Source organism: Sinocyclocheilus grahami, unplaced genomic scaffold (assembly GCF_001515645.1).
Source record: "Sinocyclocheilus grahami isolate Dianchi unplaced genomic scaffold, SAMN03320097.WGS_v1.1 scaffold61.1, whole genome shotgun sequence".
Taxonomy (NCBI): Eukaryota; Metazoa; Chordata; class Actinopteri; order Cypriniformes; family Cyprinidae; genus Sinocyclocheilus; species Sinocyclocheilus grahami.
In genome coordinates this window covers 1,544,344-1,556,706 of record NW_015505240.1, presented here as the reverse complement: position 1 = coordinate 1,556,706, position 12,363 = coordinate 1,544,344, and the positions used below count along the sequence as shown (strand labels likewise).

The 12,363-nt window shown below is 40.1% G+C and overlaps 1 protein-coding gene across 4 annotated transcripts; it reads left to right on the top strand.

Annotated features, from left to right (window-relative positions):
• Positions 1–79: 79 nt before the first annotated feature.
• Positions 80–12,325, top strand: LOC107584556 (zinc finger protein 532-like). Of its 4 annotated transcripts, none has more exons than XM_016271230.1 (9): positions 80–146; positions 4,065–6,330; positions 6,825–7,006; positions 8,206–8,382; positions 9,474–9,636; positions 9,814–10,119; positions 10,277–10,389; positions 10,557–10,698; positions 11,666–12,325. In XM_016271230.1, exons 2-9 carry the CDS (start codon positions 4,090–4,092, stop codon positions 12,182–12,184), a joined length of 3,843 nt encoding a protein of 1,280 aa, XP_016126716.1. In that variant the 5' UTR covers positions 80–146; positions 4,065–4,089; the 3' UTR covers positions 12,185–12,325. The 4 variants fall into 4 exon arrangements, with proteins under 4 accessions (XP_016126716.1, XP_016126713.1, XP_016126714.1 ...); XM_016271227.1 differs by lacking the exon at positions 80–146 and adding an exon at positions 359–504; XM_016271228.1 differs by lacking the exon at positions 80–146 and adding an exon at positions 1,345–1,417.
• The last annotated feature ends 38 nt before the right edge of the window (positions 12,326–12,363 follow it).

The window sequence follows — 12,363 nt, the reverse complement described above, 5'->3', positions numbered from 1 at the left end:
AGAGAGTGACCTATAGAACAGGAACCAGCAGGCTCATAGTGAAGGGGAAAAAAATCACACTCATACAGAATGGGGCCTGGCTGGACTGACGTCTTGCATAAGCCTCTCCACGAAGATTCCCGGTAGTAGGGCCGGGGCGAAGCGGGGTAGGGCAAGAAAGAGCCTGCTTTTTCCCTGTTTGTGTGTCTCTGTGTGTGTGTTTTTCTGTGTCACGGCCTTTGTTTTCTCTCACGTTTGGCAGAGACCGGACATGGTTGCCCAGGGCTGGAGGATTAGGGGACGAGCAGCTGATTTTAATTGACAAAGATCCGTGTTTCTCACTGGTTTTCTGGTTAAAAGGCAAAAGGAGGAAGCAGGGACACTGGCTAGAAGAGAGGAACAGGGACCATGGAGAGTGTGAGAGTGAGGAAGAGAGAGAGAGTGGGAGAGGGGAGGCAGAGAAGGAAGTAGAATCAGTCCAGTGCTGCAGAATGGGGTAAAACCGAGAGGCACAATCAAAAAGAGGTCAGGTACCGAGCCTGTTTAAATTCTACTTACTATCTCTGTGTCTTGTTTTCTTCTGTCAGGAAACGGTGCTCATCTTGTGGTTTTGGTTTACACATTACTTGTGGTTTTCCTCTGGAATGTGCATCTGCTCTTTGGCTTTGCAGTTTTTCCTTCTCTCATTCATCCATCAATCCATCCATATAAACCAGGCTCTGGTGTGCATGTATTTTTCATAAACGTCCTCCATAGTCTGTGTTTTTCAGGCCTAGTGTTTGATTCGGCTCGGCAACGTCAACTGCACACGGATTCTGAACACAAACCTCTTCGATAATATTAACATGCACTCAAAGCAGGAATATTTTGCAGGAATATTGAAGATTTGATGAAGAAACGGCCAGCTTCTGTCTCCAGTGTGGCTGCACTGCAGCACACACATTATGCAGGGTGACCGGAACCGGTTGAAACCGGTTTGAGGCAGACGAGGAGGCTCGGAAACAATACAGGCACTGTGCTACAGGCAGATAGCTGACTGCTTCATGGCAGCCAAAATGGCAAAGGGGTCTTCAGGAGTGATACAGCCCAGAGCAGGGACGTTAGAGAGGCGGTCTTTGCACACCTCCAGACAGTTATGCACATCAGGGCCGGGAGGCAGCCATGAGAACTGAGCAGATATGGTGACTGTGGGTCACTATGTGCTGTTATTCATGGTGGTCACCATCCAGAATGGTCTCTGGCGTGCCTTTCCTCCTGGTGGATCGTTTCTTGAAGGGCCCTGCCTAGTGCAAAAAGTGGATTTTTTTTCCCTCTGCTGTCAGGGAGAAAGGAGGAGGAGGGTAGTGGTGGTGGTGTTTTGTTGTGGAGGTGGTGAGAGGAAGGAAGGAAGAAGGGATGGAAAGCAAGATTGTTTGCTCTAGTTGTCGGAACACCGAGGGTGAGGAGTGGCTCATTTGCATGTTTCCACTTCTATATGTTTGCATGTGTGTGTTCTTTTTTATTATGTGTGATATTTTTTATTGTTTTGATAGTTGGGCTACTGCGTCATACAGTGGCCTAATTTGAAAGGCCTCGGATAGAAACCCAAGAATCACAGTTGTTTTCCTGTGAGCGACACTCTGTTTTGAAATCAGGCTGCTCGGCTGTAAATGTGTTGAGGCCCCATACTGGCTTCAACAGCTTAATGTCTTTCATTAAAATCCTCTTGTCCCTGTGTTATTTCTCTCTTTCGTTTTCTGTCTTTTGTTTGCTGCTCCTTCTCTGCTTACATGCCTTACCCCATTGGCTCCATTGTGTGCGGGGAAGGCCGTCTTGGCCCTGCATACCCTGTGCGTGCAGATGTTATTTGCTGTAATGGAGGCAGGGCTGCAGTGCTCTCTTCCATTTCAATAAAAGCAGCAGTAGCAGGAGTAATGGGGGGTGGCTAACCTTACTAGCACCACACAGCTTTATTTTATTTGTGAATTTTTTTTTCTCTTATCACTTTAAATATGCCAAAATAGTGATGTTCATATGTGATTGTGTTTTTAGTTAGTATTAATATTGTAGGATCAACATTTTGAGGACCAAATCTTTAAAAATTTATTTTTAAAACTGCAGTCCGTAACTTTTTTTGGTTAAAAATGATCTGAAATCAATATTTGAGCAAGTACATAACCAGCCAGTGTTCAAAACTATAGCCTTACTTTAGCCCGATTCACAACGGTTAGCTTATAATAATGTTTTCTAATTTGAGTGGTACAGGTAGGTTTTCGCAGGAAATTCGAGCATGGCACTGCGTCATTACGTCACGTCTGTAGACATAAAGAAGTTTTCCCGGCTACTAGGCTATCGCATGTGAGGATCCTGCAGGTGGCGGATCGTTTATAGCCTTTTCTCACAGCAGCCAGAATAATTAAATTTATAATTCTGATGGCGAATTTTAATCCATAAAGGATTATGTGTTTATGAAACTTTATGAAATTATATTCCAGTTTTAAATGTGCTTCTGATTACAGATAGCCTGGGATTACAAAGAGTTGTATTTTAAAGAAAACCAGTTCGAAGGGAGCATAATTTGCTTTTTGGGTTAAAATAATTTCTTAATATGAAATTCGAATGGTATGACAATTAGATTAGACTGTGCAGAAATTGAAATCTACACGTTAATACACACTATAATCATAGTCACCAATGCTGATATTGTTAACATGAATCATTTGAGAATAAAGTATAACAATAATAATAATTTGAATGGTTTGATGTGATATGAGCTAACCGATCTTTAGATTTAATCACCATTGGTAGCGAGATTTATGGTAATGTTTTTTTCCCTCAATTGGTCAGAACAAACGTGGCAGACTTGTTACTAACTTGTTCAGATGGCAATATACGGTGAAAATTCTTATTTGGGTCATATTCCAAGACGTAGGCTAGAATCTGTGATTGCGAAGTACAGTAAATATCCACATATTCTTCAGAACATTAGATTAATCCGCGCTGGAGCCATGCCATTTCACAACCCACGCAAGCTAGATAATTCCGCACATAGCTGCAATTCCAGGTTTTCAAACAGAGATGGCGACAAAGAGGCAAAACTTACAGACTGCAACTTTAAATAAACTCAAAAATAAATTATTCAGGGGGAAATTATAATTTTTTTACGAAATGTATATTTATTTGTTATTTGTTACTTTTTTGCAGTATTGATGAATTCACAAATTAATACATTTAATAACATTTTATTAACAAAAAAAATGCAAAACATGCTCAGGCTTAATCAATTCAGCATTTTGACTTCCTTTGGGGAAAACAAATACGTTTTTATAGCGCTGTACATCAAATTTGGTTGCAAAGATACAGTTTTCTGTTTCTCTCCTTTTTAAGGTTTAGTTTATGTTCTACATGTTGTATTTGGGCCATTCTTACCATTTTCAGAGCCTTCTATATACAGATGTATTTACTGGTAGACTATTTACAGTATGCCATGTCTAAATAGTTCACATTTCCATTTTTATTTACATGCATTTAACTGACTAAAATTGTGTCTCCGGTGAGAGGTGCTTTTTATGGTACCTACAGGCAGGTTTAAATATAGCACACATTAGTCATTCACATAAAGAGGTTTCTACATCTCTGAATAGCATTTTTAAAACATGTTTGAATCTTATGTGAAGTGAATTTTGATCTTATTTAATGAGAAGATTAAACCATGAAGGCTTGTTGGAGATCAGTGAGGATGAAAAAGGACAAGCAGTCAGATTATATCAGTTGCATTTTAAGAGTTGAAATCTGGAATTTCATTAAAAATGCTGCCCGTTTGACAGAATTTTTTAAGCATGATAGTATAAAAGTTGCAGTTTCTGCATTTTGGTGCAGCTTTTGAAATATTGTAATGCCTTGAAGACATTTAACAATGGATTTATATATTTTATGTATTGTGTAGTTCATTTCTATTGTCAATATTATCTTTCTTGTCTTAAATCTAATCATTTTGAATAGGCTTTAAGCACGTCTTGCTGCTGTCCTTTCATTACAGTCTAATCAGGAAGTTTTTTGTACTTTTCTAATTGTGATATGGAATGTATTTCCCTTGTTTCTCAAAGGTGTTTAGCTCATTCTCATAAGACCATGGGTGACATGAAAACCCCAGACTTTGATGATCTGCTTGCGGCCTTTGACATTCCTGATATGGTTGATCCCAAGGCTGCCATTGAGTCCGGCCATGATGATCATGAGGGACAACTCAAACACAATGCCCACCATGAAGAGGACTCCCATGTCTCCTCTGGTCCAGATGTTGGGGTTAGTGTTATTGTTAAGAACGTCCGGAATTTTGATGCCACTGAACATCTCTCAGAAAAGGATGTCCAGCCCACTGTAGGAAATGGACTGCACAATGGTTTCTTGCCCATGTCACCCAACAACAGATACAATAAAGAGAGCGATAAGCTTAAAAAAGGTGAAATCCATGGGATGGCAGGAAATATCTCCACATTCAACCAGTTCAGTCCCATCTCTAGTGCAGAGGAGTTTGATGATGATGACAAGATTGAAGTAGATGACCCTGCCGACAAACAAAGTAATTTACAGTTTAGATCAAACCCTCTAACCGCTCTGAGTTCAAAATCGGAAGAGCCTCGTTCTCAACACACCAAACCAGATGGTCCATCTAGGCCAAGAACAAATGGCAATTACAATCACATGAAAGTTGAGAATAGTAGCACTAATGGCTATGAATCTCAAAAACCAAGAAAAACTGAGGAGCACTCCAAAGAAAGATCCCAAGCAAAAGAGCCTGAAGAACCAGTCGTTGAGTTAAATGTGACCAAATTCTCCCAAGCCAAGGCCAAATCATCTGCAAAGCTCTCATCCTGCATTGCTGCAATTGCAGCACTTAGTGCAAAGAAAGCTAGCACAGAAGCAATGTCTCCAGAATCCCTAGCCACACCTCAAGATTCACCCAGAGAGGCTAAAGAGATCCCAAAGGTTACGGATAAATCACCAGAGCAGGAGTCAGCTCTGGAGCTTGGCAAGAAGGTGCTCTCAAAACAACCTGAGAGTCCTTGCAGTGTTACCAGTGAAAGCAGCAGCAAAGAGTCTCCTGCATCTCCAGCAGGATCTATACCAGTCATTCCTAAAGTCCGCATCAAAACGATCAAGACATCTTCTGGGCAGATCAAGAGGACAGTTACCAGAGTTCTGCCCGAGTTTGATCCTGAAGTCTTGAAGAAAGGTATTGATTCTTCACCCAATGTCGTCTCTTCTCTGCTGTCCTCTTTAACCTCGCCTTCTGTTTTCTCATCTACCACAAGAACTTTGCCAACCACAGTAGTAGCAACTTCTGGAGGCTCTGCCATTGAGGTAACTAAACAAATGACCATCAAGCCCGTGGCCACTGCCTTCTTACCTGTCTCAGCCGTTAAGACGGCAGGCTCCCAAGTGATTAACCTGAAACTTGCCAACAATACGACTGTAAAGGCCACTGTCATACCAGCGACATCTGTTCAGAGTGCCAGCAGTGCCATCCTTAAAGCTGCTAATGCCATTCAGCAACAAACTGTCATGGTGCCTGCTTCCTGCCTAACAAACACCAAACTTGTGCCAAAGACTGTCCACCTAACCAACTTAAATCTCTTGCCTCAGAATGCATCAGCGGCTGAACTCCACCAGGTCCTGACCAAGCCCCAACAAACCATCAAGCAAGCCATGTTGGCCCAACAACAACAGAAGAAAGTGTCTCGGGTCCAGGTCCTAACTAGCTCCCAGAGCTCAGTGGTAGAAGCCTTCAATAAAGTTTTGAGTAGCATTAACCCTGTGCCAGTTTATGTACCCAATCTCAGCCCTCCGATTTCTGCCTGTATATCTTTACCATCCCGGGGATACAAATGCTTGGAATGTGGTGATTCCTTTGCCCTGGAAAAAAGCCTCACTCAACATTATGACCGTAGAAGTGTCCGCATTGAGGTCACTTGCAATCACTGTGCCAAAAACCTAGTCTTCTACAACAAGTGCAGCCTTCTATCACATGCTAGGGGCCACAAAGACAAAGGGGTTGTCATGCAGTGTTCTCATCTCATCTTAAAGCCAATTCCAGCTGACCAGATGATCCTTGCGCCATCAGTAACCTCCAGTGCTCCCACCTCTTCAGCTAACCTTGGATCCTCCATAGTGGGGAGTCCAGGGAAAGGAAACCCAACCATGGTGATCTCAGCACCCTCTTCGGCCCCTGTTGTGGCTGCCATGCCCCTAGATAAGGATGTCTTCAAGGTCTGCAGATCGAGTCTAAAGTGCTTGGAATGTAATGAGACATTTCAAGAAGAGTCATCTCTTGCAATGCACTACCAGCAGGCTCCTGAATCCAGTGGACAGGTGGGTACATAGATTAATTGTGATGTAAGAGCTGAATTGGTCATCAGCTTTATCAGCATTGTAGTCGAGACCAGTTTATTTGAGTCCAAGTCCAGGCCGAGACTTGAGTAGGTTGAGTTCGGGGTCAAGACCAAGACCTGGGGCCGGTTACATAAACATAGCCACTATATTAAGGCTATGTCTTAAGAACTAGTTTGACCAACTAGCAGCTAGTCAAGAGATAATCAGTCTCAGTTTTCTGATTAATATTGGGCCAATCGACATTTTTGTAACTGGTCATAACTGTTTAAAGTATGTCTTGAAGAAAACAAATTAGATGGCTAACTTTTTAAGACTAGTCTGAGCAGTTCATGCAACCGGCCCCAGAAGAGGGTCAGATGAGAGTCCAGTCTCGAGTACAATACTGGCTTCCTCTATTATTTACAAAAGTAGTTAAAAGTTGAGTTAAAGATATTTTGAACAACTTGCTTGTGCCTTTCCTTCAACTGAAACAGAAAACCTGCACCATTTGCCAAATGCTACTGCCAAACCAGTGTAGCTTTGCTTCCCATCAGCGGGTCCATCAGCACAAGTCTCCATATATCTGCCCTGAATGTGGAGCTATCTGTCGATCAGTCCATTTTCAGTCTCATGTGACCAAGAACTGCCTGCACTACACGCGCCGAGTGGGCTACCGGTTAGTACTGCATTATTCTCTAAAATAAAATGCTACAAACTTTCGAGAAATGGCTTCTTTGCAAGTAAAAATGAAACCAAGAGATAATCAGTCTCAGTTTTCTGATTAATATTGGGCCAATCGACATTTTTGTAACTGGTCATAACTGTTTAAAGTCAGTCTTGAAGAAAACTAATTAGATGGCTAACTTTTTAAGACTAGTCTGAGCAGTTCATGCAACCGGCCCCAGAAGAGGGTCAGATGAGAGTCCAGTCTCGAGTACAATACTGGCTTCCTCTATTATTTACAAAAGTAGTTAAAAGTTGAGTTAAAGATATTTTGAACAACTTGCTTGTGCCTTTCCTTCAACTGAAACAGAAAACCTGCACCATTTGCCAAATGCTACTGCCAAACCAGTGTAGCTTTGCTTCCCATCAGCGGGTCCATCAGCACAAGTCTCCATATATCTGCCCTGAATGTGGAGCTATCTGTCGATCAGTCCATTTTCAGTCTCATGTGACCAAGAACTGCCTGCACTACACGCGCCGAGTGGGCTACCGGTTAGTACTGCATTATTCTCTAAAATAAAATGCTACAAACTTTCGAGAAATGGCTTCTTTGCAAGTAAAAATGAAATGTTTATATATTTATTTATGCTAAACACTGGAGAATTTTAACCTTACACAGAGATCAGCAAAACTGTGTAGTTATTGTCATTGACCACTAGGGGTGTAACAATACATCATGCCACAATATAACCCATCACAATTAAACAAAAAAATGTGACAACATGCATTGTGGATATGAAAAACATATTGTGATAAATCAGGTATTCTTTTACAAGAACTAAATATTGTGAGAGTATTGAATCACAACTTCAGTATTGTGTATTGAACCAAATTCTGAGATGAGTGTATCCACCTCTACTGACCTCGGTCTCTGTTCTTATTTCTGAGTTGACATAAAAGCTTCTATTTGGGCATAAAACATGCATTGAAATACAAAATGTGCCTAAGTGTTTAATTGGTTTTGAGTGGAACATGAAATGAGGACTTGTCATGCTTTCAAAACGGCAATCATGGAGCTATTCACTGTTATTATTCTGCCATTCGCCCATGATTGATGCTGCATTAAAGGTGACTGGCATTGGTTATGGAAACAAAAAAGAGGATTAGGCTATATTCAAGAGTAACACTTTCTTTTTTCTTCTTTGGCCATAGCTGTGTTCACTGTAGTGTCATCTTCGCTGACGTTGCTGCTCTCAAGTCACACATTCAGGGATCCCACTGTGAAATCTTCTACAAATGCCCCATCTGCCCCATGGCTTTTAAATCGGCCCCCGGTACACATTCCCATGCTTACACCCAGCATCCAGGAGTTAAAATTGGAGAGCCCAAGTGAGTCTTTTCTTTATAAATTCATAGAATTAATAAAATAGTGTATTTGTGATTTCATTGTCCAGTTTCTATTGTTCTTTCTCATTGTTTTGAAGATGGAAACAATTTCTTTGAGAAACCAGATGGTTAAGTTAGCGATAATGTATAAATAGCCATTCATTATACCAAAATAAACCCAACTGGGTCATCAGATATTTTATTCTATTTAATACTTACCAAATGAGTAGATAGACAGGACATATTGATTTAAGTTGAAGTAATTGTATTATGTGAGACGAAAGACTGTGACATGCAGCTTGCACAGCTTTTTTTCTTGGAAAATGGTTATACAGTAGAGCAGTCATTATACAAACATTTCTGACCTCAGATTGCAGTGATTGACCAATTAGAATCAAGTATTTCATAGAGCTGTGTAATAATGTTTATTGCAGATGTTACTGATGGGCATTTATGCTTAGTGGATTGTTTTTTTGATTAAAATAAAACACTATCCAGCTGTAACGTTATTTTCTTACTGTGCAAACGGATGCTTTGCACTAAACACTGCCATCTTTATGACAAAACAATCTTGCAATAATTCTTAGTAGTAGTAGAATGGAGGGAAACTCAATAGGTGTGTCAAATCGGTTCCTTTAGAACTCATACGCCACTGACCTTTTCAGGTGCAGAAAGAAATTATGCACAGTGGCTTTCATTTGCTGTGTCCTCTCTTTGAACCCCACCACCCCCCAGAAGGCCTGTTGTGTTCATCAGCACTTGTTAATGAAAAGGCCAGATGGTTTGTTTGCACTTCCTGTGTTACCTGTAACCATTTTGGAAACATGATCAGCTGGCTTATTGACAACGCAAGCCTTTAATGCAGGTGTTTGACACATAAATGAGCTGACAAGTTTCAGTATGGCACGTTCAACAATCATAATTCCTTCAACACAACAATATATTTATTCTAGAGAGAGAAAAAATTATTGTTTTGTTCGGACTGAGGTATTGAACCTTGTAATGAGAAATAGGAATGAACACCTACACAAGCAAAAACAAGCAACCAAGCATTTTAGAAAGTAGTCTCTTCACTGATATGTGTTGTTTTGCAGGCTGATCTACAAGTGTTCCATGTGTGACACCGTTTTTACCCAGCAGACTTTGCTCTACACACACTTTGACCAGCACATTTCCAGTCAGAAGGTGTCTGTCTTCAAGTGTCCGGACTGTTCGATGCACTACGCCCAAAAGCAGCTCATGTTGGATCATATAAAAGTAAGGGAATAAATCAGTGGAAATTGTTATTAACTGTCATATGCCATCACATATTGTATTAACAAGTCATTGAAATTCATTACAATTATTTTAAAATTAATCTTACATAAAAATACATATAAAATAATTGTATTATTATTTATTTTATCAATCTAACAATGATTTTTTTCTTTCAAGTCCATACACGGCATCTTAAAGACTATCGAGGGCCCTCCAAATCTGGGCATCAATCTTCCTCTCAGCTCCAAACCTACTAATTCCATGAGCCTGAATAGCAACAGCAAAGACGCCGTCTCTATCAACAGCCTTGAGAAGGGAGAGAAAAAGCCAACACCCCCAACAAAAAAGAATAGTAATGAAACAGACCTTCCTAAAAAAGCCCCATTGTCCACCTCCTGCCCTGGCTGGACCTGCAGGGAGTGTGACCGCTTGTTTACACAGAGAGAAGTCTTCATCTCTCACATGAAAAGAGAGCATGGGAAGGTAAAATATAGCTGTTTTAATAGATGTTTCAAACCCATTAGTCTCATGATTGAGACCCAGGGCTTTAGGACACATTATGAACCGTGCTGAATTCATGTACATTATTGCACACATATTGGCATGATTATAATGAATCTTTTTCTTTCTGCTACACCAGCAACTGAAAAAGCATCCGTGTCGACAGTGTGAAAAGTCTTTCAGTTCCTCTCACAGTTTATGTAGACACAACCGAATCAAACACAAGGGCCTACGGAAGGTCTACTCATGTCCGTGAGTATCATGTGTTTCTGGACCCGTCCGAATTTCAATTAGTTTCATCTGTGCTTGTGAATTCAATTCACAATTCTGCATTTTCAAGCTTAAGACACTTAATTTTGCATTAAAGCTAATCACAAACACTTACGAGTGTCAAACAGATCTCTCTTGGGTTTCCTCAGACACTGCGCAGAACCCAGTCGCACTTTCACCAAAAGACTGCTGCTAGAGAAACACATTCAGTTGATGCATGGCATCAAAGACACAGAGGCCAAGCTTCCGGCAGATTCCAGCAGCACAGAGGCCACCCCAGACAAAGAGCAGGTAACCAGTGAACAGACTTGCACATTTGGATCTGTATTGACTGGGACTATTGCAAGGATGTTAGACAGATGTACACGACCATTCAAAAGTTTGGAGTCTGTAAGATTTTTTTTTTAATGTTTTTGAGAGAATAATCTTATGCTCAACAAGGTTGCATTTATTTGATACAGTAAAAAAATATTACAAACTGTTTTCTAATTTGGTGTATTTTAAAATGAAATTAATTCCTGTGATTTTAAGCTGTATTTTCAGCATCATTCCTCCAGTCTTCTGTGTCACATGTTCCTTCAGAAATTATTCAAACATTTCATAATATTACCAATATTGAAAACAGTTGTGCTGCTGTTTTTTTTCAGGATTCTTTGATGAACAGAAAGTAAAAAATCTGCATTAATTTGAAATATAAATTAAGTGTAACATTATGAATATCTTTACTGTCACTTTTGATTAATGTAATTTATACCTGCTGAATAAAAGTATTGATTAAAAAAAATAATTCTGACCCTAAACTTTTGAACTGTATTGTATATATATATATATATGACCTTATGAAGATGCAGTCTTTTTTTCATGAGAGATGCACAATATATACATATTATTTTTATTTATCGTTATAGGTCAAAATTGAATATTTAATCACATGCTAATTTCTCACATTTTGAATTTAAAATACCTTTACTTTTATTTAAAGTTAATATTTGAAAACTCTAATTTTGGAACAATGGTAAATGTAATTTATAATGCACAGTATAAAAAATGGATGTTGTGTTCTGTGTTAATGACTGGTTAACAAAATATTGAATATCAATTATTTTATATTAAATTATAATGTAATATAATATCTGTCATTATCAGTTATCTGCCCTAACATGAAAATATTTATCGGCTAAATTCAGTGTATTTATTAAAAGTCTAATAAAAGTTTTATTGCAGCATTGCATAAAATGTTGTCATTTTCTATCTTCAGGTCCCCAGTCCTAAACGAAAGCTCCGCTCTGAAGACGAGGATGCTGAGAGGGAAGAGGAAGTGGAGGAGGCCGGAGGAGAGGTGACTTCCGCTCAGCGGTCCAAGAGCTCATCCTCACAACCTCTAAAGAAGCTAAAGATCAATGTCTTCAAGACACACAAATGCGCAGTGTGTAGCTTCACCACAGAGGACATTGTGCGTTTCCACGAGCACATTCCCCAGCACAAGACCGACGTCTCGTCCTACCAGTGCCGCGAATGTGGCCTGTGCTACACCTCGCACAACTCCCTCGCCCGACACCTGTTCATCGTGCACAAGCTGAAGGAGCCCCAAGGACTCGTGCGACACAACGAGCAACAAGAGAACACGCCCAACCCGGACGCCAACGACGGTATCCCAGATACTCAATGTAAAGTATGTTCAAAAACTTTTGAAACGGAGGGAGCCTTGAACACACACATGCGGACACACGGAATGGCCTTCATTAAGTCCAAACGGCTGAGTGCAGCTGAGAAGTAAGAGCGAGGTAGTGCCCCCTAGTGGATGGATGTTGGTTTGCAAGGAATTATTTGTCTGTATGTTGTAATAGAGCACGTATAGAAGCGTTTGACGTTGTATTCCTTCATTCTGGTCTCTTTGTATGCTCATTTGTTGTGCATACGTATATATATATATATATATATATATATATATATATA